Source organism: Musca vetustissima, unplaced genomic scaffold (assembly GCF_032173495.1).
Source record: "Musca vetustissima isolate MV318-11 ecotype Yass unplaced genomic scaffold, APGP_CSIRO_Mvet_v1 utg34814, whole genome shotgun sequence".
NCBI lineage: Eukaryota > Metazoa > Arthropoda > Insecta > Diptera > Muscidae > Musca > Musca vetustissima.
The window spans coordinates 18,736-46,684 of NW_026879866.1; the positions used below are offsets into that span (position 1 = coordinate 18,736).

Below are 27,949 nucleotides of genomic sequence, written 5' to 3' on the forward strand. Positions count from 1 at the left end.
ACTTAAATATTTACAAGTGCTTACGTATTCAGATATTATTTAATAACCTATTACCACACTGGAGGTCGGAAATATAGCGCGGATCGCTTTGAAATGTTCCATGAGGTTCCAGTTATGGTCAAGGACAACGCCTAAAATGTTAGGTGATGATCAGATAATAATTTTTCGGATGAAGTGGACCGAAAACTTAATTATTTGTACTTTTCGAGTCGAAAGTCGAACATCACAACACAACCCACAGTGAAGGGAATCTGGACAAGTAAGTAGAGGGGCTGTACTGATTATTAGTAACATTTGCTGACCACTAGCCAGTCAAAAGTGTGCAAATATCGCGAAATATTGTCCAATCTCAGAATATAGAACCTCAGAAAGTTAGCTCACTGGTTTTAAATTGCACACGAATTTCCAAATTTTTTAATATTTGCTCCGATAATTTACATTAATTTTATGTTTACTCTATGAAAATTAAAAAAAAATATTTTATAAAAAAATTACACTTTAGAATTTTAAAAACAAAATATTTTTTAAGAAGACCTCGTCGGAAATTTTTTCAAATAAAAATGATTTTTTTTTTTTTAAAAATTCTCTACTTTGGCTGTTTTTATGAATTTGTTTAAATTCCATATTATTAAATATTTGCTCAGATAATTTAAAATAATATATCTTTCTTAGAACTTTTTAAATGTTGTTTAAAAATATCTGCCATACGAGAAGCTTCCCCAAAAATATGATTTTTATATAAAATCATAGCTTCAGGAACCTTAAAGGATATAGGGATAAACGTTGCCACTGTAAGGATATACCAAAGTAATAATTAAACCCAATTCTAATTTATTTGAAAATCATATTGGATATCAAGTATCTTTACAAGTAACACACATAAACTTCAAACATTTATAGATTGGTTTTTGTTGTTGTAGTTTTTTTTTTTCTTTCTTTTTTCTCAAAAGCCATACTATATAATATACAATAGAATTACAAATTATTTATAGATAATACATATGTATATATATAATAAAACAATATATTAATTTTTTTTGTTGCATATAATAATATTTATATTAATTAATAATAACAAGCTATAAAGCTATAAAAAATACGTATTTTTTTATTTTTTTCTGTATACATATATATGTTTAGAGAATAGAATAACGAAAAGAAGAAGAAGAAAAAAATGTCTTTAGGATTCAGTGAATAAATACACTTGGCTAATAACTATAGATTTGTATGTATATATAGACCTTATAAATGAGGATCAATTTGTGGATGGAAATAAGAAGTTTTGTGGGCCGGGAAAATATCAATAAAAGAAAGCTTGAACAAAATAGGTCATACAAAATTTTTTTGTAGATTATATGGAATATTCCAAAAACCTGTTAAGTTATGGCCCTCTTGGTGTGTGTGTTTTCTTTTTTATATTTTAAATTATATGCAAATAAGTTTGGTTTCTGTTTTTGTTTTTTTTTTTTCTTTTTTTCTTGTGGGATATTTTTTTTACATTTCTTAACTTAATTAAGCAATCTAAAGCCAATAATACAATTTTTTATAATTTTGTTTTGCTTTTTATAGGAATTTAATATAACAACGAAAATGAAACTAAGACAGAAACCATTTTTCGTAGCTTGTGTGTAAGTTTGTTTGCTTTTCTTCTACTAATAATGAAAAGAATTTCTACAATTAAATTAAGTTACATGATTGTTGTTATTGTTTTTTTTTTCTTTTCGCAATGAAAACTCAATACTAAACAAATTAAATTTAAATTATTGTAATTCTTTACACAGAAAACAGGCATAATCATCAGCATTATCATCATTGGCGGTAATGGTTACTCCAGCTGCTGTTGTTGTTTTGCTTGTAGTTTACATATCATCAGTGTCGTCATCAAACTATTCCTGACAAAAACCTTCAGTCTCTTCAATGGCAAACGTTAGTTTCTCGACCAATTGATCGTAGCTCTTATATGGTGGCAAATCCAAACGATTGAAACATGTATGCGAACGTGGCAGCCACGTTTCCTTGCCCACCTTTTCAATGCAAAACCGTTGTGGACCGTTCGAGCCCATTAGCTCGGCAAAACCACCAACTGGCACACGACATGTACCCGTTACAAATTGCAGGAGACGGGCACGTTTTTCATTATCCGTATCGCGTACAAACTGTAAAAAGAAAATGCGGAAAATTAAAATAGTGTTTCCGAAAAGTAAATTGATATCTGAGTACGTACCTGCCAGAACCACACAACTTGTTTGGAATTACGATTGTAATGCCTGTAGATGGTATTGCGCTGCCAATCATCGACATCAACATCCTGCATGCCACACAATATCAGCTCCAATTCACGTTCATCGAAATATTTTAGCCATTCTAGTGGCACAACCTCGTTGAAACCTTCCAAAAAGGTTTTGGTTTGTTGTTCAATGCCACTAAAAATAGAAATGAAAAACAAATTTAAATAATTATTTAATAAAATTAAATTTTTTGAAATTTAATGGATTTTTAAAAAAATATTTTTAGTTTTTATATTTTTTTAATATTTTTCAAGGCGTGGATTTTTTAAGGAATATTTTTCAGAGGCCTAAATAAGGCCTGGATTTTGTTTTTAGAGGCCTTATCAAGGCGTGGATTTTTTTAAGGAATATTTTTTCAGAGGCCTTATCAAGGCGTGGATTTTTTAAAGAATATTTTTTCAGAGGCCTTATCAAGGCGTGGATTTTTTAAAGAATATTTTTTCAGAGGCCTTATCAAGGCGTGAATTTTTTTAAGGAATATTTTTTCAGTGCCCTTATCAAGGCGTGGATTTTTTTAAGGATATTTTTTCAGAGGCCTCATCAAGGCGTGGATTTTTTAAAGAATATTTTTTCAGAGGCCTTATCAAGGCGTGGATTTTTTTAAGGAATAATTTTTCAGAGGCCTTATCAAGGCGTGGATTTTTTCAGAGGCCTTATCAAGGCGTGGATTTTTTAAGGAATATTTTTTCAGAGGCCTTTTTCGTGGATTTTTTAAAGAATATTTTTTCAAAGGCCTTATCAAGGCGTGGATTTTTTAAAGAATATTTTTTCAAAGGCCTTATCAAGGCGTGGATTTTTTAAAGAATATTTTTTCAAAGGCCTTATCAAGGCGTGGATTTTTTAAAGAATATTTTTTCAAAGGCCTTATCAAGGCGTGGATTTTTTAAAGAATATTTTTTCAAAGGCTTTATCAAGGCGTGGATTTTTTAAAGAATATTTTTTCAAAGGCCTTATCAAGGCGTGGATTTTTTAAAGAATATTTTTTCAAAGGCCTTATCAAGGCGTGGATTTTTTAAAGAATATTTTTTCAAAGGCCTTATCAAGGCGTGGATTTTTTAAAGAATATTTTTTCAAAGGCCTTATCAAGGCGTGGATTTTTTAAAGAATATTTTTTCAAAGGCCTTATCAAGGCGTGGATTTTTTAAAGAATATTTTTTCAAATGCCTTATCAAGGCGTGGATTTTTTAAAGAATATTTTTGCAAAGGCCTTATCAAGGCGTGGATTTTTTAAAGAATATTTTTTCAAAGGCCTTATCAAGGCGTGGATTTTTTAAAGAATATTTTTTCAAAGGCCTTATCAAGGCGTGGATTTTTTAAAGAATATTTTTTCAAAGGCCTTATCAAGGGGTGGATTTTTTCAAAGGCCTTATCAAGGCGTGGATTTTTTAAAGAATATTTTTTTAGAGGCCTTATCAAGGCTCAATTTTTTTAAGGAAAATTTTTCAGAGGCCTTATCAAGGCTCGATTTTTTAAAGAATATTTTTTTCAAGGCTCCTAATTTTTTTTAATTCACGCATTTAAAGAACTTTTGAAAAAAATCCACGTCTTTCATTAACTTAAAAAATCAACCTTAAAAACTTCAATATTATTAAACCCACAACTCGAATAGATTCAAATATTTTTTTGAAAAATTTGAAAAATATCCCACATTTCCCAAAACTTACCGCGTCATTCTCCACTCGGTCATCAGTGTTATGTACTCCTCCTTATTCTCCTCGGTCACCCGTTCCTTTTCACCATTCTCCTTCAGCTCATGATGTATTATCTGACCCAACACCTCAAAATCAACACTGAACCACAACTCCAGTCCACATTCATCGATATTATTATCCTTGACCCATATCAATGAATTATAAAATTCCGGATCAATCGTCTCAATATCTTTGATGGTCAATTTCTTATTCAGCATCCGCTTGTAGAATGGCATCGTAAAGCCGGAATAAATAAAACGGCCATGATACAGTGCCATGGCAATAAAACGACCAATAAATTTAAAATATTGCAAATGGTCGGGATTAACATAGGAGGCGGGATTTATCTGTAGACTATAGTTGTTTTTGTTGGCATACTCAAAAAGGCAATACATAGGATTGAGAACTTCATGCGACAGCAGGAAAAACCATTCACGCGAAACGCCACCATAATCGAGACCCTCTTCGCCGCGGAATATGATATAGAGGCGGCGACGCAGCTCATATGCCGGCAGACGCATTATCTGATGGTAGGAATCCTCGAAGAGGGTTTGACGAGTCACAGTTATTTTGATATGCGAGGGCAGAGCATTGCTCTGGCACAAATAACGAAACTGGGACAGCTTCCAACGGAAACTACGTTCGTAGGCTCGCGGCACACCATAAACACCTTTGGCCCCCTTCGGTGCACCGGGTCGAGGATCGTCGAATGTGGTTCGCCGGGTATTGTGATCGACAAAGAATCGTTCACCGGTGGCGGTGTAGCGAATTTCCCAACCTGGCGGCAGGGGACCCTCATTGATGAGACTGACCTCTTGGCCCTGGGTGCGGGGATCCTCCCATTGTGTCGTGCGATTCTTGTGATTAACAAAGTAGACACGATTGTCCGATTGTACTTTCTTCTCCCAGCCGTCGGGCAAGGCACCTAGTGTATCCTCATCGTCTTGCGCCGTTGCTGCCGTGACCGCCGTCGGTTGCTGTTGTTGTTGACCGTAGAGGAACCTTTGATTACCTTGTGCTACGACATGAGCCCGTTGTCCCTGCCAGTGTTGGAAATGCATGAGGCGTTCACTGTTGGGCCTCTGCCAGGTGGTGGTTCGTGTATTATGATCCACATAATAGACACGGCCGCGTGGATCTTTGCGTATTTCCCAACCCGGCGGAAGTGGGGTGGGCTTCTCCCAATAGGTTGACCGGGTATTGTGATCCACATAGTAACGTCGACCGTATTGATCGAAGCGTATCTCCCAGCCGGCGGGTAAAGGTTCATCATCGGCTTGAGCCGCCTGCAGTTGTTGATCTGTGGCATTGGATACTGGCAAGCCACTGCCGGTTACGGCCATGGCTGATTGAGGATCGCTGGGCATCATGCCACCCACAGCACCTTCCATCATGCCGGGTTGCTGACCCGCCACCACCGCTCCACCATTGGCATACATTTGAGACATGGGTCGCGCACCGCCGGCAGCATTGTTGCCGACAAGCGGAGAATTTCCCGATGGACCATTAATACGTGGATTGTGTGACATGTGCATTTGTTGCTGCTGCTGGGCCACCATTGCCGCGGCCGTTTGGGGGTCCCAAGTACCGGGTGGATTGGGGGCTCGGCGCATTGCGCCACCACCGCCACCTTGAGAGGGTACCATGGCACCTGAACTACTGCTACGTTCCAAATTGCCATTTTGCATTGCCACGGGGGAGCGAGAGGCACAAACACCAGGTGCACCACTTTCACTGACACTACCACTGGAACGCATGCGGACACGTGTTCGTACACCGCCATATATTAAACAACTTCGACCAGGTCCCGCCGCCGCCGCTGCTGCAGCAGATGATGAAGAGGGGCCGCCGGCGTCAGCGACACCAACAGCTGCTGCACCATTTGCACCCATCATCATTGTCCCATTGCCATTTTGCAGCATAATATTGCTCATATCGAGTTTGAGGCCATTCAGTATGGCCACCAATTCACCGCTTTTGGTTTGACGATTATCCGATTTCGAGGTGACCAACAGGTCCATACTGACTTCGAGAAATTCACAACGCCCGTTGTAGTGTTGTAAGATGTGGGCCAGGCTAATGCTGCGCTCGCCAAGCATTGCATCTTTGCGAAAACTTGAATGATCCAGCACCTTAAAGTGTAGCACCGAATGGGGTGTTATCTGCGTTGGGGGAGAGAGAAAGAGAGAGAGAGAGTAAGACGATTAAAATTTGTTTAATAGTTTTCGTAGGGAAATATTTATATCAAATAAGGAAATGTGTATTTAAAATAAACGTCTCAGATTGGCCTTTGGACCATTAAAGAAATATAAACAAAAATTCACACCTTGACTAAATATTTAAAAAAAATCCACGACTATTAGAAACGTTTACAAAATCCACGAATTGAAAAAGTATTTAAAAAAGATGCACTGCTTGAAAAAATTAAAAAAAAAATCATTTTGAAATAATTTTTAAAAATTTTACAAAAAACAATCACGTCTATGCTCGTTTGAAAAAACATTTAAAAAATCCTCCAGGCCATGGATCCTTAAAAATATCCTAATAAAATTCACGTGAAAAATATTTTAAACCAGTAAGGAATGTATTAAAGTCGTACTGGGCAGACTAAATGATATATATTGAGCCATATCTAAATCTGAATCTAAATCAGTACGCTATGCCAATTTTCGTGCAAATCGAAGGATGTATAGGGGCTTTGGTGCACTATTTACCTCAAATCGAACGTAACTATATATGGGAGATATATCTAAATCTGAACCGATTTTCACGAAACTTAACACACATCATTCTAGGTCTTATTCATTACGATGTGCCAAATTTCGTGCAAATCCAGGAATATGTAGGAACTTTGGTGCACCAATTAGATAAAATCGGACGAAAAAATATATGGGGAGCTATATATAAATCTGAACCGATTTTCAGGAAACTTAAAACAATTAATTATACACCTAATTCATTACGCTGTGCCAAGGGACTTTAGTGCACTATTAACATTAAATCGGGCGAAAATATATATGGGAGTTATATCTAAATCTGAACCGATTTTCACGAAACTTTACACACATCATTGTAGACTTAATTTAGTAAGCTATGTTATCATAAGAAAATCTAGGAAATGACCTTAATTTCTAAAAACAACAAAAAGTGAAAATTGTTATCTGATACACAATTTTAACTAAATACAAGATAACAAAATGTGTGTATTGAGAACTGACGTACAAAAATTCATTGTTAAAAAAAACCATCATCGTCGTCACAGTGCAGCAGATACACAGGGCTACAGAAACAGAAATTTAAATAAAAAATGAACAATAAGATCAAGACAAGGTAGAATTCCAAATCGATGATTACAGAATAAAATATTTTTGTCGAAACAAGAAATTTGAAATTTGTTACGCAGTGTAATCATCATCAATAACTGATTTCTTAACATTTTACCAAACAGAGACAATGCGACAACACAAAAGCCACAAATTTACGCACCCTTGCAAACAAAAAAAAAAACGAAAATCATTTGGCAGCCAAACCCATTAAACAAACAGAAGCTAGCACCGAACGGCGGCCGCTTAACATACAAATCACACCATTAAAGAAACGAAAATTGCAATTTGACTTACACACGCTCTAATTGATGTGTTAACACAGAAACACACAAAAGAAAAAAAACGAAACCAATTTGTAAATAAAGCTAAACGGAATATTTACCTACAATCGCACATCAACATCATTATGGCAGAGGTAGAGAAGAGTAGAGCGTATTTTTTCAAGCCAAACACCAAGAATATACAAATCAGCATACATTAATTTATAATTGACACCAAGGTAAATAAAATCGACGACGACAACAAAAATAACAAAATTCGATGACAAGAGGACAATTAATTTGTTAAAATTATTTTCCAACAATTTTCAATGTAGTTTTGGGGAAAGTAAAAACTATATTCAAGGCCTGGATTCCTAAAAATATATTTGTAGAATTATCAAGGCGTGGATTTTTTTAAAAAATATTTTTTGAATGCGTGGATATAAAAAAAATTTTGAAAGCGTGAATTAAAAAAAAAAATTTTGAAGGCGTGGATTTTTTAAAACAAATTTTTTGAAGGCGTAGATTTTTAAAAATTTTTTTGAAGGCATGGATTTTTTAAAAAATATTTTTTAAGGCATGGATTTTAAAAAAAAAAAGTATTTTTTGAAGGAATGGCTTTTTTAAAAAAATATTTTTTGAAGGAGTGGCTTTATTAAAAAAATATTTTTTGAGGCATGGATATTTTAAAAAATATTTTTTGAGGCATGGATATTTTAAAAAATATTTTTTAAGGCATGGATATTTTAAAAAATATTTTTTGAAGCCCGGGATTATTTAAAAAACATTTTTTGAAGGCGTGGTTTTTTTTAATATTTTTTTAAGCCTGGATTTAAAAAAAATTGAAGGCGCGGATTTTTTAAAAAAATATATTTTGAAGGCGCAGATTTTATAAAAAATATACCAAGCAACGTCTCTGATTGGCTTTAACATTGCGAAGTCCAGGCTTATCTTGGTCCCTCTTTCATCTCAATTGTCCACGCTGACCTCCCCGTGGTGCCAACTGGTGTGGGTACCTATTTCTATCACCCGGTGAAGTAGTGAGCTAATATGTGCCGCGAGTTCATCCATAAGAACTATAAAAAATGGGTTGAGGCGTCAGGTTAGTTGCCCACACTCGGAAAACCGAACCTACTATGAAAAAGCAAAGAAAAACCAAACCCACCTAATGTTGACGACCCCCGTGAACGTATAAAGGACCTCGATCTGCGAATCTGCACTTGGAATGTGCGCACCTTGTACAGAACAGGCGCAGTTCTCGCTTTGGCAGATGTACTCAAGAAGTACAAAGCCGATATTATTGCCTTACAGGAAATGCGATGGAAATGGACTGGCGTAAGTGAATCAGATGATTACGCCCTGTATTATAGCTGCCATGAAACGAGACGTGAATTTGGCTGCGGATTTATGGTTAACAGGAGAATAAAATACCTCGTCTCCAGATTCACTCCAGTAGATGAGCGAATTGCTATAATCCGCATAAAAGCGAAGTTCTTCTACATAAGTCTTATTTGCGCCCATGCATCTCGATATACACGAGGCCACTTGAATTTCTCCCGATCGAACAACGAAAAATCAAATCGATCATGTTGTGATAGACGGAAGACATTCGTCCAGTGTTTTAGACGTTCGATCGATCCGAGGAGCGAATATCGATTCGGACCATTACCTTTTAGCGGCCAAGGTTCGCAAACGTCTTAATATAGAAGCAAAGGTGCGATCTAACACAACACGGAAACTAGACGTCGATAAGCTGCAAACACAACAGGTAGCTTCGCTCAACTTACCCACCTGCTTGACGAAAGCACTTCTTGTCCCGATAATAGTATAGAAGCACAATGGCAGAAAATTGTCCACTCCCTACAAACTGCAGCAAAAGCAACACTTGGGTACCAAATACCACCATCAAGAAATCCATGGTACCACCATCAGGAGTGTCGTAATGCTACTGATGTGAAAAACGCAGCGCATAGGGCAACCCTGCAGGCAGTAGCAACACTTAATGTGATGGAGAATTGTCGGGAGAAGAGGAGAAACGTATTTTCAGAAAAATACAAGAAAAACGTGAGCGTGAACAATTCGAGATGTACATGAGTCAGAATGAAGTCCGGAAATTTTACCAACGAGTAAAACACCAAACCGAAGGCTTTGGTGCTGGCACATCCTCCTGTAGAGATGAAGAAGGAAACCTGGTGACAGATACAGACAGCGTGTTGAGGATCAAATGCCATTATATCGATGACACCGAGATAATGGGTCGAACATTGAGAGTGGTAACAGCCATCTTTGAACAAATTGAGAAGGAGTCTGCCAAAGTGGGTCTAGCAGTAAACGGCGAGAAGACCAAGCTGATGGTATAAACGCGCAAGACGTCCAGTAGACTCAGACCAACTGTGGAACTTGAAAACTACAGCTCCGAGGTAGTCAAAGATTTTATATACCTTGGTATCGCCATAAATAAAACGAACGACATCAGGTTAGTGATGGCCAACCGATGCTAATATGGTCTGAGCAAACAACTCAAAAGCAAGGCCACCTCCCACCAGACCAAATTCACACTCTACAAGACGCTGATACTATCCGTGCTGTTATACGGATCTGAAGCATGGGTACTTAAGCAAGCAGATGAGGCAGTTCTTGAATTGTTTGAGAGAAAATTTCTCCGAAAGATCTATGGGACGATCTGCGTTGACGGTGAATATCGCCGTCGAATGAACCATGAGCTGTACCAGCTTTTCTCTGGCCCAAGAACGAACCCTACTGAAATTGGGAAAAGTCGGTTTAGATTTAGATATAGCTCCCATATATATTTTCGTCCGAATTAAAGTAAATGGTGCACCAAAGTCCCTATACATCTTTCGATTTGCACGAAATTTGGCACACACACATCTAAAATGATGTATGTTAAGCTTCCTGAAATCAGTTCAGATTTGGATATTTCTTCTATGTCTGACCAAATGAAAAATTTAGTATTTAGTATTTATGGATCCAATTTCATTTTACTAGTCCTTTAAAAATGCGACGTCTGTTAGGATTCATCCGTTGAATATACCCAATGTGGTGAAGGTTATCATATAGTCGGCCCTGTCCGACTATACTGCTTTCCCTACTGTTTTTTTTTTAATTCTTTAGCCTGTTTATACATATATCTAGGTTAATATATGTGCATATCTACACATTACATATCTACTCACCAGCACTGTAAATTCTTCATTCCATTTGGGTAAATATGTATTTTTAACAAAGTCCGTTTTACGTTTACTTTTATTATCGATTAATAATTCCACATATGGATTTGGTTTTAGAAAGCCACTATTTCGCAGTGACGCTTCTTCGACTAGAAAAAAAAAAAAACAGAATAATAACAATATAAAAATAATTGAAAACACATGTTGAAATTCACAAAAAAACCTACTTGTAACACTCAATTGATGATAGCCTTGATTTGTTGAGGTTCCTGCAGCCACGGCCGAACCATTACTCAGCGATGACGATGATGAAGGTCCCGAATTATTGTAATCGCCCACTAGGGATGAACCAGCAGCTTGGGCAGCAACAATACCGCCGGATGCAGCTGCCATTGCATTACCGGAGGCCATGCTCAATAGGATTTTGGCAAAATTTTAAGGGTGTGTGTGTGGGGTTTGGACGTTAGTCCAATGTGTATTTTTTCCTTGCTCTCTACCTCCTTTTGCAATTTAGAAATATTCTGTAAGAAAAAAGGAAATTTTGAAAATTATTTATTTAATTTAATTAACTGTAATTGTAATTGTTTATTACATAAATTAATTTTCTTCTTATGAAATAACAATGAAATTTTGCAAAAGAAAAAAAGTAATATGGTATTAATAACGGCCTAAAGAATGTGAAAAACACCTCGAACAAAAAATTATTCACAACAATCCAGATTAAATGGTACGGTCGATTGATAAGAATATTTGAAAAAGAAACGAGAGTCGACCATCCATATCATTTATGTGCGTACACTTACTCACACCAGTGTCAAATCGTTGTCGTGGTCGTCTTCGATAGTAGAAAGTTACCAAGATAAGATTTCGTAAGACATTTAAGACGACCGACTTCACCTACGACGATGATGATGGACTTTCCTAGTAAAAAAAACGGCATTATTTGTTTACTGTTTTTTAAAAAGGAATAAATGTGTGATGACGTCCATCCAATGTGAATTAAAATCTTATGCTATATTCTGATTTTTTTTTCAAAATTTATCATTTGCTGAAAATTGAGATAAAACCAGTAAGAAATGTAGTAAAGTCAGACGGACCATTCACCACTTTGGGTATATTGTACATATGTATCGAACATTAAGAGTTTGGTACACCATTAATGTAAAATCGGACGAATATATATGTATATGCGGGAGCTATATTGAAATCTGAAACGATTTTCACGAAACTTAGCACACATCATTCTAGACTTAATTCAGTACACTATACCAAATTTCGTGCAAATCGAAATATATATATGGACTATATATAAATCTGAAGCGATTTTCACGAAACTTAGCACACATCATTCTAGACATAATTCCGTACCCTATACCAAATTATGTCAAATCGTAAGATATATAGGGACTTTGGTGCTCCATTTACTTAAAATCGGACGAAAGATTTGCAGGGACTTTAGTGTACAATTTACATAAAATCGGAAGAACATATATATGGGAGCTACATCAACAAAACTTCACATACATCAATCTGGACCTAATTCAGTATCCTATACCAAAATTCGTGCAATGCAATATATGGGTGCTATATCTAAATCTGAACCGATTTTCACGAAACTTTGCAGACATTATTCTAGGCCTTATTCAGTACACTATGACGCTGGTGCGCCATTTTCACTAATTTCAATAGGGTTCGTCCTTGGGCCAAAAAAATGAGCTGTGCCAAATTTCATCTCGAAATACCGAATATTTGCGATACCCGAAAAATTAGACCAAAATTTATAATTTATGGCGGGAAGATTTGTTATCCAATAAGAACCCAATGTGCCAAATTACATTTTGAGGTTACCTGTATCGGTGGGGATACCTGTATAATGGTTAAAGGCGATCTTCGTATCGTTTTTCATTTCATTTTCTAGCCTCTTCAGCCAGACTGATTCAGGTGGTCATTCGCAATCTTGAAAGTATAGCTTCTTTAACTTGAACATGGAATTGCCGTCTGGACCAAGGACTTTGCATCTACCTCGCTGGATGTAAATCTAAGTGGCTGCAAGTCTCTTTTAAGATTATTGGATTCGCAGAACAGGAAAACAAGCGAGAAGTTGCTCTGTTCTGCGAAGATGGATGCTCAATAAATTGGTGGCAGAACTGCAATGCACATTTTTTGGCATCAGAATGTTGAAAGGAATTAGCAGGGATATTTTTATTTCTTTTGGAACCAGATAAACTCTTAATTGTGGACCATAGCTGCGGCCTGTTCTGGTTGAGTCCTTCTATATGTGTGGAAATGGCGTGCAAGGCTGATTTTGGTCGCGTTGCTGTGCCAATCTGGATGCCCCGGACTGATAATTATGTCATTTTCATTAGAGAAATTCTGACGGCAGGAATAAAGCGTTCGCCGTTTTTAAAATACTTTCTCGGAAAATCTTCTTACCCTTTCTGGCATTTGCAGGTGGCGGCATAGGACTTAAGGAGTCCTCAATGAATTTTGTGAAGCCGTGCCGCCATTTGGCTTTATTATAATTCATGAAAGTACGTTGATCGGGCTCCACGAAATCGCTGGGTTTCTCTGCCGTGACCAGGATGGAAATATGGTATGAATTTAAAGCGACCTTGTTTTGGCAGGAAGTGTATGGAAGAAGCGATAGACTGACGATGGAAATGTCCGGAGAGCTCTGTCCTGGCAGTGACTCTGCCAAGAGGATTCCTCATTGATGGAAGCGAAATTGGACTCGTCTATCTTGTTTGCAATAAGAATACCGCGAGGTTCATTAGGAAGTTGAGAATATCATATCTACCAGAGGTTGTGAGGTGTTGTGTTCCCTCCTCTAAATGCATATTTTGTGTGGAGGAATAATGTTGTGCCGGTCAATAATTTTTTAGAATTTTATCTTTTAATATTTTTGGATACACCCTACATAGGGTGGAATGTAAGCTGATTGGTCTATAATCCAATGTCGAAATCGACAAAGATTAGATTATCATGACGGTATCCAAATGTGCTAAGAAATCCCTTCTGAGCTCAAAAAAAAAATATTTAAAAAAAATTTGAAATCAAGAAAACGATGGTCTTGTGTTACATCGAAGAGATAGCAAATTTAACCGGCTATACAATACAGCTCGATAATATGATATTGTTAAAAATGTAAAAGAACAAGTGCTGACAAATGTTAATTTTCCAAATGATGAATCATTCGATGAACTGATTACCAGAAAAACACAACAAAATACGATGGGACCACTCGTGTTTCCGTTTGTTTGTTGTTTGTTTGGTTGTATGCAACATATTGTTGATAACAGCTGACAGGGAACATAGCACAACAACAAAAATTCACTGCGCTTTGGAATAAAAAATGAAACCAACATCCACAACAAATAGATATGGCCAGAAAAAAATATATTTAAAACCCAAGAAGCAGCAGTGGCAGGCAGCAGCAGCACTCACTAATGATAACAAAACTCCAAAACAAAGATAATGACCAAATGGAAAGACAGACAGACACAACAAAGTGAAGAAAATGAAAGAAATAACAATGACAATAAGAAAACAAGTTGACAAACAACCTGACCTTGGGTTGTTTTCATCACAACAATGAATTTCAACAAATAGGAATAGGAATGTTCTGCACTTAGACTAGGAGTCGGATGGCCGGAATTTATTTCAATTTTTAGATGCTTATTTTTTCCAATATGCCACCAATCTCTCTGTTGGACCGCCCCCAGGGCCCTTTGGCCAATGTGTAAAGGAATGTGGTCCGGGGTGCCTAGAGGAATGTGTTGTGTGCGTGTGTGGTGTGCAACAAACAAACGGCAAAAATATGCAATAACACGTAATAAAAGGCAATATGAAAATTGATTTCTTTTTGTGAGCTCTGGTTACACTTTCTTCAAATCATAAGATAATATGGAAAAGACAAAACAAAACATGATTAGATTCTAGTGCAAAAAAAAAACTTCATGTATAACATAACTTACCTGGTAATAACTTTGGTTACGTTGCAGTCCGGTTAGTGGTCGTGGAGCCACCAGCAAAAATCGAGATTTTGTTAACTGGAACTTGTATTTGTTTTGACCAGGAGCTAACCAAGAACAACAACAACGCGAACAGAAATACAAAGGTTTTCTTGGAAATTATTTTCCTATAGAATCATTTTCATCATCATTGCGTCAAAACTACCACAAGCACAAACATTCTTGTTCGCTCGCACGGGTTTCGTTTGGGCCTGTCAATTGCAGTCAGCAGCAGTACGTACGTAAGTACGTACACAATACAACAACAAAAAATACACGACGGACAACGGACTCCCTGTTCACAGTGTCAGACCGACCGTTCAGTTAATGCGCGACACTAATTTTAATTATAATTTTTCTTTAATTTTCTTCACCTTCTCTACCCGCACTCACACACCGTTCGCAAACAAAATCATTCATGAACAACAAAACGGAATTCTTTTCTTTTTTCCAATAAAAAAAATATTTTTTTTCTTCCTTTTCGGTTCTTGCTTTCAACACTTATTTATCGGAATTTTTCTTGCTCTCTTCAGGCACACAATATTTTGTTGTTAACATTTTATTGCATATATATATATACGTTTGTTTACTTGTATTTTATTACATTTATTGTTTAACAAAAAGAAACTTGCTGAACTTTGTTCTAATGCAATTTTGTTTTCTTCTTCTTCTCCATCAGCTAGTATATATTTTCAATAGTGTAATTACAAGTTATATTGCCGATTTATCATTTTTTCTGGTACTAGTGATGTGAAGAGCCAGATGACAACTATCGAAATAATCGATAGTGTAACGATAATAGACAACAACAATCGATGTTTTGCATGCACTGCCAGAGATGGATATGGCAAATATGTTTGTTTGGCTTTGGCTGCAGCCGTTGAAACAAGTTTCGATCGATTTTATGAAAATTTGTATGGGGTTGTGGGTCAGGGAGGGATGTGGAATGTGTAAAATATGGATTTTTATCATCGAAACCTTTCTTTCAAAGAAAAAGCTTTAAAAACACACATGATTAGTACGGATTTTATATGTTTTTCGTTTAGGGTGCTATAGATCGATAAAATGCCTGAGAAAAAACTTTAATAAATCTACTATTCTTTTTAACCTTGAAAAAATATTCTTTAATAAATCTACTATTCTTTTTAGTCTTGAAAACATTAATCTTAATATATAAAAGAACTTAGTGTTAAGTAAGTGACTGACAGATCATCGCCAAGACGAAAAGGCTGAAGCTAGAAGCTTGAAATTATGGACGTGGGTTGTTTCTTGATGTGCAGGCGTGACATAAGGCTGGGTTTTTGGAAATTCGAACTAGAAGGGTATGAAGAGTACTAACATGTACTAAATATGGTACCCTTTGTGAGAAAAGCTAGAACTCTGAAATTTTGAATGTGGGCTCACGAAAGATATAGAAAAGGGTTTTTTGGAAATTCGAACTATTAATGTACGAAAAGTACTAAATTTAGTTCTAATTATATATTGAACATATATACGGCCTGTTCCAGAACCTGCAAGAATGTACAATTTTTTTACTACGGTAACAATTTTTCCTTTATGATATCGAAAAATATCCTTTATGATAGTCAAAATTAGTATATTCTTGCAGTACGGGAACAGGCCAATAGTTAGAATCATGAAATTGTATACGGAATACAGGTTAGGAAGTGGTGTTGATGGTAATGGTTTTAGAAATTTGTACTTATGTGTATGAAAAGTACCAAGTGGTACTAAATTTGGTACTATTTGCATTTAGTTGAGCGTATAGAGATGAAATCCTAAAAATAGGAATTAGGACTACGATTGGAGTACACGATTGAGGTAGATTTAAAAAATCTTACTTATGTGTGCGAAAATGGTACTAAATTTTGTACAAGATGGATTTAGGTGAACATAAAGAGCTGGAGTCCTAGAATTGAGGTATTTTAAGAAATTCGTACTTATGGGTACGAAAAGTACTAAATGGCAAAAAATTCGTACAATTTGGATTTTAGTTAAACGATAGAGCTGAAAACTTTAAATTTGGAATTAAGATTATCGTTGACGACTGGAAATTCGTATTTATGTGTACGAATAATACTAAACGGCACTATATTTGGTACAATGTGGATTTGAGTGAATGAATATTCTTTACTAAATCCACGCCTTGTGTTGGACTTGAAAAAATATTCTTTACTAGATCCACGCCTTGTGTGGATCCTTAAAAAAAAGAACAATGAAAAATAAATTTTTTGTTATTTTTTAAATTTTATTTAGAATGTGCAAGTATATTATAGCATTATATATATATATATATGGAAATTAAAAATAGAAAATTTGGCAAGGTGTTTTTTTTAAATCAGACAATTATTATAAAGAAAGTAGTGAAAATAATTGTGTCAAAGAAAATCCAAAAAAAATAGAAATTTATTTAAAAAAATTTTCCTAATTAAAAAATTATTTTGGTCAAGAGAAAAAAATTAACTAAAAAAAAATTATATAAAAAAATGGAAAAAGTGTTTTCAATAAAATACACATGTGTTGTTTTTTTCTAATACCACGTATAAATAATTGTTAAGGAACTTATTCATACTGCGATAAATGCATTTTGTCTTTTTTGTTGTTGTTTTTTTTTTTTTTTTTTTGTTAAGGAAAAAAATTATTCAAATAGTATTACAATATTGGTTATACAAAAATTTGGTATATAATCGTTGGTATATGGAGGTCATTTTTTATATTTATATATTATATAATAATTATTATTATTTATGTATAAGTATGTGTATATACTGTATTATACTTATAATATTTATGTATGTATATCTATTGTTACTATTTTTTTGTTGATATTTAAAAAAATTATTGTTTTAAAAAAAATATTGCTTAAATTGGCTGTGATTGAGTTACATATATGTATGTGTGTATATGTATTTAAAAAAATTGTTTTATATCTCTGAGCTTTTACTGTTGTTTGCAATTCTATTAATTTTCTTTTCCTTGTTCTTCTTCACTTTTTCCTTATTTACTCAATTTCTCCTTTAGCCAATCTTCAGTCAATTCATCCAGCTCACGTATCTCATAGACTCGCGTCAAATCGATTTCACGCTGCAATGCACTCTTGGTACAGGCATACATCATTTGCAGTTCGATTTGACTATCCCGCGGTGTATAGAAAATAAAACACATCGGATATGATATCCGAGAATCATCGTGGACCATTTTATAAGTGTAGATAACATAGCGAGGCTGGTGTCCCGGCAATTGCTCCTGCAAATCTTCGACGGAAATGTCATCGATGGCATCGTCGATAACCACAAGTTGTTTCTCGCGATCAACTTTTACTGGAATGAGAGGAGCAAAATTAAAAGGAAAAATGTTATTATCTAAAAATTACAAAAAAAAATGGCATTTAAAAAATTCTCTGAATCGATTTCAACAAAACTTGACGTATATCAATCTAAACCTAATTCAGTAGTCTGTGCACAATTTTGTCTCAATTGGACCAATATTGGGAGTTTGGTGCACCATTTACATTAAATCAGACGAAACTATATATGGGAGCTATATCTAAATCTGAACCGATTTCAACAAAACTTGGCGTATATCAATCTAGACCTAATTCAGTAGTCTGTGCAAAATTTTGTCTCAATCGGACAAATATTGGGAATTTGGTGTACCATTTTCAAAAAATCGGACGAAACTATATCTGAACCGATTTTCACGAAACTTAGCATACATCATTCTAGACTTAATTGAGTGCACTATTCCAAATTTCGTGCAAATCGAATGATATATAGGGAATTTGGTGCATCATTTACATAAAATCGGACGAAAATATATATGGAACTATACCTAAATCTGAACCGATTTTCACGAACCTTAACATACATCATTCTAGACTTAATTCAGTACGCTATCCAAAATTCGTGTAATGTGCCAAATTTCATCCAAATCGAATCATAAATGCGACCTCTGATTTGTTTACAATTTGACGTAGACAGGCGGACGGACATGCATAAATCGACTCAGAAAGTGATTCTATGCATATTCGCAACAGGGACCATGTGTCTATCTCGTTTACTTTTGCCTGTTACAAACATATGAACAAAGACATAATACCCTGTACCACAGTGTGGTGAAGGGTATGAAAACGTATTTTTTATACCCTACACAACTATGTTGTCAGGGTATTATAGCTTTGTGCAGCCCCAAAAGTTCGTAACGCTGCGAAATACTGTGCCTAGACCCACCTTTAAGTATACCGATCGTCATATCTCGACTAGCTGAGTCGATCTAGACATGTGTATCCGTCCGTCCGTCTGTCCATTATAATTTGTAAACACGATACAGGCCACAGTTATGAACCAATCTTCTCGAAATTTTGCATGTAGGATGGGTTCTGGCCAATGAAGGCCCCTATTTTTTGGTAAAGATCGGCTAATATTTAGGGGATGAAATGGAACAAATACTTAATTGCCGATCCAGAGCCGAAAACTTAATTTTTATGCCTTTTCGAGTCGATCTATTGGCCACAATGGAAAGCCGAACATCACAAAACATCCCTATATATCCTTCGATTTGCACATTTTGGTATAGTTTATTGAATTGAGTCTAGAATTACATATGTTAAGTTTCCTGAATATCGGTTCAGATTTAGATTTTATGTAAATAGGGTACCAAAGACCTTCTTTGACTTTCACGAAATTTGGCATGGCGTTCTAAATTAAGTCTAGAATGATGTGTGTTAAGTTCCCCCAAATGTATCTTATTGGGTAGCAAATCTTTCCACTAAAAATTATAAATATAGCTTCAGATTTAGATATAGCTCCCATATATATATATATATATATATTTAAGATACTTTAAAAAAATAACTAATTTAATATTTATATTAATTATTATATAAATAAATTTTAAATAATTCTGGTAAGATTTTAGATTTAACCATAAAACGGATACCACATACCGCTTTGGAGCCCCGTCCTCTACTTTGTCCTTTTCTTTACTCGATTTTTTTTAAATAAAACACAATAACTTTTATTCAAATTTGACTCTAAAAGAAGATAAATCAGATGCATATATATTTTTATTAAATGAATTTTTTGTTGTTGTTGTTTGTATCGCCATTATGTTCCATTTTATGTACATATTTTTTAAAAATGTCATGAAATTAGCGATTATTTTTTGTTGTTTTTGTTTTGTATTGTATAATGCTATAATGTTGGGCGCCACATATAAGGTATTGAGAAGTCAGAGTTTTTACTCTCTCTGTCTGTCTGTCTCTCTTTGTTTTCCCTCTAAAGTAAAATGTGAAGCTTCTTGGCTTGTTTGATTTGTTTCTAGATTTTTTTTTATTGAAAACTCCTGATCTTCCCTTAATACAATATATGTGGCGCCCGATCTGTTATCGATAGATATTATTTTTTTTTAACAATAGAAAAACTCGACTTTGAAGAATTTCCACACTTAAAAAACTACGTATTTTTTAATTTTATTTTTTATGTTTTGTCTAATGTTTTTTTTTTGTTTTGTTTTGTATCTTTGTATTGCTTTTTGTTTTCTTTTCATGTTTCTTAAGTATTTAATTAATGTTTTCTTTTTTTGTTTTGTTTTTCGTTGCCTATAAGGCGGCGGCCTCTACTTTCTTTATTTTTATTATTATTTTTTTTTTTTTTGTTTAGCATTTATATGTAGATCCTTAAGGATAGGAAGTGGAAAAAATGGGTTAGGGGGACAGGCGGCAGTATATTGCTAACATGTTTGGTAATGATGATGATGATAATAAAAAAGAAGGGTTTGGAAATGAACACACGTACGTTGTTGTTGTTACTGTTAATCCTAAATAAAAAAAAACAATATATATATTTTTTTAATATTTTCTTATAGCTGAACGGATTTTGATTTATTTGATTATTGCATCAAAATTGTTGTTTTTTATTTTCGCTTTTTTGTTATCTTCCTTCTTTCTTCGTTCTACTTCGTCTTCCCTACCTATTTAATATGGTTTTCATTTTTATTATTATTATGTTGTTGTTGTTTTTCTTCTTCTTTTGTATGTTTGGTATCTCTTGTGGCGGTTGTTGTTGTTTTTCTTTATTTACTATTTTTTCTTTAATTATTTTCAATTGTTTTTTATTTATGTTTATGTGTAATTTGTTTCCAATTATTTACAATTTTTAATTATGTTTACAAGTTATGGTTTTTGTTGTTGTTTTTTATTTATTTTTCTTGTTATTATTTTATTTGTTAATTCAATTCGTCTATAATAATAAGAAAAACCTTTTTTGTTTTGTTATTGCTGTTTGTTTCTTGTTGTTGTTGCTGCTGTTGTTATTGTTAATGTATAAAGTATTAATGATATATGTATATAAAAACTGTACTCGTTTTTCCAATTATTTACAATTGTGACTTAAAAATTAAGAACTAAAATAGTTTAATTAAAAAAAATTAAGGAAAAAATACTGCAATGCCTTTTTATTTCAATATAAAATTTTTTTAAAAAACGACTTTTTTGAATTGAAAAATTTAGGGTTTTGATTTTTTTAATTTTGAAAAGAAAATAAACTCAAGCTTTAAAAAATATTTGATAAAATATATATTTTTTTAGAAAATTTTTTTTTTAATTTTTTGAAAGAAATTGTTAAAAATATTTGAAAAAAATGATTTTAAGGTTTTGATTTTTTTTAATTTTGAAAAGAAAATTAATTCAAGCTTTAAAAAAAATGTTAAGGTTTAGATTTGTTTTTCAAAGAAAATATTTTGTTTGCACAGAAAATATTTTTTTAAAGAATATATATTTTATAATTTTTGTCAAAGAAATTTTTAAAATTTTTTTTTGTTTATTTTCAATTTTTTATGTTTTTATGTACAAAAATTTAATTTTTTTAATGTATTCTTTGAAAACTAAAACTGAAAAAATATTTTAAAATTAAAAAGTTTTCAAAAAGAAATTGAAAAAATTAAAAAAACAAATAATTTTTAATGTTTTTAAAAAATATTTGTAAAAAAATTAATGAAATCTTAAACTTAGAAATGTAAAAAAACTCTTATTAAAATATATATATTTAAAAAAGTCCTATTTTTAATATTTTTTTATTTATTTTTTTTATTATTTTTTTTTAAATATTTTTTTAAAAAGTCATATCATAGAAATTGAAAATTTAGAAAAAAAGTTAAAAATTTTGAACAAAAATTTTAATTTTTTTTTTAAGTCTTTGAAAATAATTTTTCAATGAAAATATTTTTTTTAAAAAAGTTTTTCAATTAAAATATCTTTTGTCAAAAGTTTTTAAGGCTGAATTGAGGTTTTTCTATAGAAATCATAGAGAAAACCTAATTCAGCCGGGCTGAATTGAATTTTTCCGTATAGAAAACTAATTCAGCTCGGCTGAATTAAAGTTTTCCTACAGAAACCTAACTCAATGAAAATTTTTTTTTTTCAAAAAGTTTTTCAATTAAAATATCTTTTGTCAAAAGTGTTTGAGACTGAATTGAGGTTTTCCTATAGAAATCATAGAGAAAACCTAATTCAGCCGGGCTGAATTGAAGTTTTCCGTATAGAAAACCTAATTCAGCTCGGCTGAATTAAAGTTTTCCTACAGAAAACCTAATTCAATGAAAATATTTTTTTTTTCAAAAAGTTTTTCAATTAAAATATCTTTTGTCAAAAGTTTTTGAGGTTTTCCTATAGAAATCATAATTCAGCCGGGCTGAATTGAAGTTTTCCGTATAGAAAACCTAAAACCTAATTTTTGTTTTTTTTTTTTCAAAAAAAATATATATATATATATATATATATATATTAAAAGTTGTTTAAAAAATTTTTTTGAAAAAAAAATACATTTTGGATTTTTTTTTGGAAAAAAAATAATTTTTAACATTTTTTTGGAAAAAAATAATTTTTAAATTTTTTTGAATAAAATATTTTTCAAAAAAAAAAAAAAAACATTCCAAATAAAATATTAAAAAAAATTCAAAAAAAAAATTAAAAAATATTTTTTTTTTCAATTTTTTTTTTAAATTATTTTATTGTTTAAAAAATCCTGAAGTAATTTTTTTACCAAAAAAATTGTTTTTCAAAAAAAATCCCAAAATTTTTTTGTTTAAAAAATCCTGAATTAAAAATGTGATAATTGATATTAGTCTTCTACACTATAATCAATATGAAAAAAAAATGATTTCATAATAATAAATAGCATTATTATAATTAATATATATATATTAAATATATTTGTATATGAAGCATTAAAATTCAGTCAATTGTTGTTGTTATTGTTATACAAAAAAAATAGGAACATTAAAGAAAAAAATGCAATGCGTTTACAGGTTTATATAAAATGGCAGGATCTGCATTTAAGTGGCTGAGACTAAAAAAATAATAATATATAAATAATTATGTTTTTGTTTTTAAGAAATACAATTCTCTATTGAAAATGTTCCCAAAGCAAAAAGTCGTTGAATATTCAATAAAAAAATTAAATGCATTTTTTTATTTTAAATATTGATATTTTTTCTCTTGAAGATACTAACGCTGCTGATGATGATGTATGTGTGTGTGTATGTGTAAATAACCCAGGAACTTATCTTGAAGTTACTTGAACTGTTTTACTCAATTTTTGTTTATTTAAAAATAATTGTGTTTTTTCGCAAGAAATTAAGTAAAACAATACAAGTGGCAGAGTGTGTGGTTGTATAGATTGTGAACTATTTTTTTTATATTTTGTTTTTCACTATTTTTATTTTTATTGTTATATTGCTGTTGTTGTTGTATGAACACTATTTTTATTTCTTTTATTAATTATATATGAATTTAATATTTGGGTTTTTGGTTAGGTGTGTGTGTGTTTTTAATTAAAAATAAAGAAGAAGAAAATCATTTTACAAAGGTTTTTCCTATCATTTTTTGTTTTCATTTATTTATTTTTTTAATGGATATTCCTGATTTTTTAACTATTTTTTTTATATATAGAAGTTTTTATTTTCTTATAAGATTTTTTATTTGTTGTATACTGTAAGCATTTAACTGTGTTTTTTAATATTTTTTATTTATTTCTTTGTTGTTGTGTTTTGTTGTTGTTTAGAAGATGGATAGTAAGTAGAACTCATAACTATTGCTTTTTTGTTGCGGTTATCGTTTTTGTTTTTTTAGTTTTTAATTTTTTTATATTAGTTTACCAATTTGTTCATTAGTTTGTAGGGTATTATTTATACAACTGTAACAGATTTTGTTTATTTTTTTTTTATAAAAATTATTTTATTTATTTTTTGCATTATTTATTTTTATTTATTATTTTTATTTAAAAAAGGTAGCATATAAAAGGCTTTAGTCAAACAAAAAAAAAAACGATAATGTTTTGGTTTAAATCTACACCACTACTGATGTTTGTTTTTGAAAAAAGAAATCAAAATTAAAAAAAAAAATTAAATCCAACATTTGAGAAAAAATTAAATCTTTGAAAAATAAAATCATTAAAAAAAATCCAAAATCTGTAGAAAAATATTAAAAAACATCCTTTCGATTTTTTTAAATCCAAAATCTGTAGAAAAAAGTTTAAATAAAATCCTTTCCTTTTTTTTTGACAAATCCAAGCTTGTCAAATTAAAAAAATATTCCAAATTTTTCAAAAAAATATTCAAAATTTTTTCAAAATAAAAAATTGTTAAAAATCCCAAAATTTAAGAAAAAAAATTGAGAGGTACCCTTCTATGGGGGCTAGCCTTTGAAGTGTACCAATATTAAGAATCCAAAATATCAAATTGCAGTCTATTCGATTAAAAAACAGGTCAAACTCCCTAAAAATCCGACATTTTAGAGTTACCCTTCAGTGGGGGCTATCCAAAAAAAATTGTATCGATATTGATAATTTTTTGTAGGAAAGTTTGACACCCAATGAGAATCCAAAATATCAAATTTCAGTCTATTCGATTAAAAAATGAGGTCAAACTCCCTAAAATTCCAAAATTTTCGAGATACATTATTGAGTTTGGGTAGGAAGGTTTAACACCCATTGAGAATTCATAATATCAAATTACAGCCAATTCGATTGTAAAACGTACCCAAAATATCGAAATTTGGTAGATACCCTTCTATGGGGACTACCCTTAAAAGTGGACCAATATTGATAATATTTGGTAGGATGATTTACTACGAAATGAGAACCTAAAATACCAAATTGCATTCAATTCGGTTGAAAATTATGATTAATTTTCCCAATATACCGACATTAGGGAGGTACCCTTAGTCAAAAACTAAACGAAAATTGTATTTATTGAATACAAAAAACCAAATCTGCAGTAGTGTAGATTTTTTAACAAATAAAAAAATTACTTCAGAAAAATGTTTTGCAATATAAATAAATTCGAAAAAATTTGAATTACTTTCAAGCGACTTTATTATTTATTTTTTTTTAATATTTTTAAATAGTATACCCTCCACCAAGGACGGGGGTGTGTGTAGCTATAATTTCTTTCTTTGTATTTCTTTTTATTATGCCAAAAACAAATAATTTTGTTTGATTCATGTTTCTCAAATGTTCATTTTTTTGTTGCTATATAAAAAAATTATGTATAGATGTATGTATGTATGAATTTATATATATGTATATATGCAAGTTATGTATTTTATGGGATGATCATCTCCAACAAAAAAGTAATTTTATTTATTTTAATTTTTTCTCATGCATGATTTTGTTTTGTAATATACGTATAGATAAAAAATTGGAATAAGAATTTATTTTGTTTTTTTTTTTCATTTTGAATATTGGTGTTTGTATTTCTTTTTTTGAGATTTGTTTAAGCTTAATTAATTTAAGGTACATCCAGTTATATTTAAATAGCTGCCTACTAATAAGATTTTCCATTTTTTTATTTCGCCAAAGTTTCTTATTTTTTGAATTTTTTTAATGTTGATTTTTTGTAATAATATTTTATATTATGTATTTATATATATATATATATTATTTAGTCACATATACATATATACACATGACTATGTAATTTTGCTCCGACGAAATTCATAAATTTTGTACCAAAGAGAGTACGGTTTTATTCTTTTTGTTTTTTTTTATGTATGGTATGCATATTTTTGTATTGTAGCCTTTTATTATTTTTATTTATAAAATTTCGAAGACATTTAGATTATTTTTTTATTAATACCCGTCTATATGTTATTTTGTTATAATTGATTAATATACTTTTAAATTTCTTGATTAAATTAAAAAAATAAAAAAACAATAATAAAAAATAAATAAATCAAATTTTAAAATGTGAAAATAAAAAGATTTGAATACTCATAATTTTTGGTATGAACACTTGCTGCCCAAAATATCAAATTACAGCCAATTTGATTGGAAACCGCGCCAAATTTACCAAAATATCGAAATGAGGGATTTGCTACCCAATGATAATCCAAAATAACAAATTACAAACAATTTGGTTGAAAACCGCCAAAAATTTCCCAAAATATCGACATTTGGGAAAAAGGGCCACCCTAAAAATTTTGATATTTTTTGGTAAAAAGATTTGCTACCCAATGAGAACCCAAAATACCAAATTACAGCCAATTTGGTTGAAAGCCGCGCCAAATTTCCCAAAATATCGAAATGAGGGAGTTACCCTTATATGGAGACTACCTTAAAAAGTGACCCAATTTTGATAATTTTTGGTAGGGAGATTTTCTACCCAATGAAAACCCAAAATACCAAATTACAAACAATTTGATTGAAAACCGCCAAATTTTACAAAATATCGAAATTTGGGAGGTACTCTTATATGGAGGCTACCTTAAAAAGTAAACCAATATTGACAATTTTTGGTAAAAAGATTTTCTACCCAATGAGAACCCAAAATACCAAATTTCAGTCCGTTCGATTGAAAAACGACGTCAAACTCCCTAAAAATCCCACATTTTAGAAGTACCCTTCTATGGGGGCTATCCTAAAAAGTTGACCAATATTGATAATTTTTGGTAGGGTAATTTGACACCCAACAATGAACCAAAATGCCAAATTATAGCCAAACTAGTTGAAAAAGTGTCCAAACTCCCCGAAAATATCGAAATTCGTAGGTACCCTTATTTGGAGGCTACTCTTAAAAATGGACCGTTATTGATAATTTTTGGTAAAATTATCAAATTAAAAAATATATAAAATTATAAAATAAAAAAATAGACATTTTTTAAATAAAAAATATATACACTTTTTAAAAATAGTACCAGTAAGGAAAGTAGTAAAGACGAACTGGGACGACTATATGACACCCTTCACCACTTTGGGTATATTCTACATAGTCTCCTAACAGACGTCGCCTTTTCGAAAGAACAAATTGAACGAGATATTTAGGGACTTTGGCGCACCATTTACATTAAATGGGACAAGAGTATATGTGGGAGCTATATCTAAATCTGAACCGATTTTCACGAAACTTTACACACATCACTCTAGACAAATCGTGCAAATCGAAAGATATATAGGGACTTTGGTGCACAATTTACTTAAATCGGACGAAATTATATATGGGAGCTATATCTAAATCTGAACCGATTTTTCCCAATTTTAATAGGGTTCTTCCTTGGGCCAAATAAATGAGCTGTGCCAAATTTCATCCAAATCGGATGATAAATGCGATCTGCACTTTGCTTGCAATTTAACATCAACAGACGGACGGACGGACATACATAAATTGACTCAGAAAGTGATATGCATATTCTCAAAAGGAACCATGTGTCAATCTCGTTTCCTTTTGCCTGTTACACAAACATATGCACAAAGACATAATACCCTGTACCACAGTGTGGTGAAGGGTATAAAAAAATATTCAAAATTTTTTTTAAAATAAAAAAAATGTTAATTTTTCAAAAAATATATAAATTTCATGTTTTTCATTTGCATCAAATTTCAAATAAAATATATATATGAATTTTGCTTTGAAGTTTACTTTTTTTGAAAAATTAAAAAAAGTATATAAATATTGAAAATTCCCTCCATACCAAATAAATAAAAAAAACATAATATAATTAAAAAAAAATCTTTATATATATATTTTTATTATTTCATAAAATTATATTTTATTGATTTTCTTAGAAAAAAAAAAACTAAAAAAATAAATCAAAAAAAAAATTGTAGTCAAAAAAATATATGTATAAAAAAACATGCAAAAACATGACTGAATAAAATCAATAATAATAAAAAATAAACTTAAAATCTCATGT

At 31.8% G+C, this 27,949-nt stretch overlaps 2 protein-coding genes across 2 annotated transcripts in view; both read right to left on the reverse strand.

The window, feature by feature from the left end:
- Positions 1 to 1,884: 1,884 nt before the first annotated feature.
- LOC133325028 (E3 ubiquitin-protein ligase Su(dx)) lies at positions 1,885 to 11,186 on the reverse strand. The gene is made up of 5 exons (XM_061533855.1): positions 10,981 to 11,186; positions 10,760 to 10,902; positions 3,953 to 6,141; positions 2,225 to 2,423; positions 1,885 to 2,156 (listed from the first exon to the last, which is right to left on the reverse strand). Exons 1-5 carry the CDS (start codon positions 11,162 to 11,164, stop codon positions 1,887 to 1,889), a joined length of 2,985 nt encoding a protein of 994 aa, XP_061389839.1. The 5' UTR covers positions 11,165 to 11,186; the 3' UTR covers positions 1,885 to 1,886.
- Positions 11,187 to 17,753: 6,567 nt separating this feature from the next.
- LOC133325018 (glia maturation factor gamma) overlaps positions 17,754 to 27,949 on the reverse strand; it is a 28,970-nt gene continuing 18,774 nt past the window's right edge. The window contains exon 3 of the mRNA XM_061533845.1: positions 17,754 to 18,083. Within this exon, the coding sequence (XP_061389829.1) occupies positions 17,761 to 18,083 (323 nt within the window). The 3' untranslated portion in view covers positions 17,754 to 17,760. The remainder of the gene's footprint in view (positions 18,084 to 27,949) is intronic.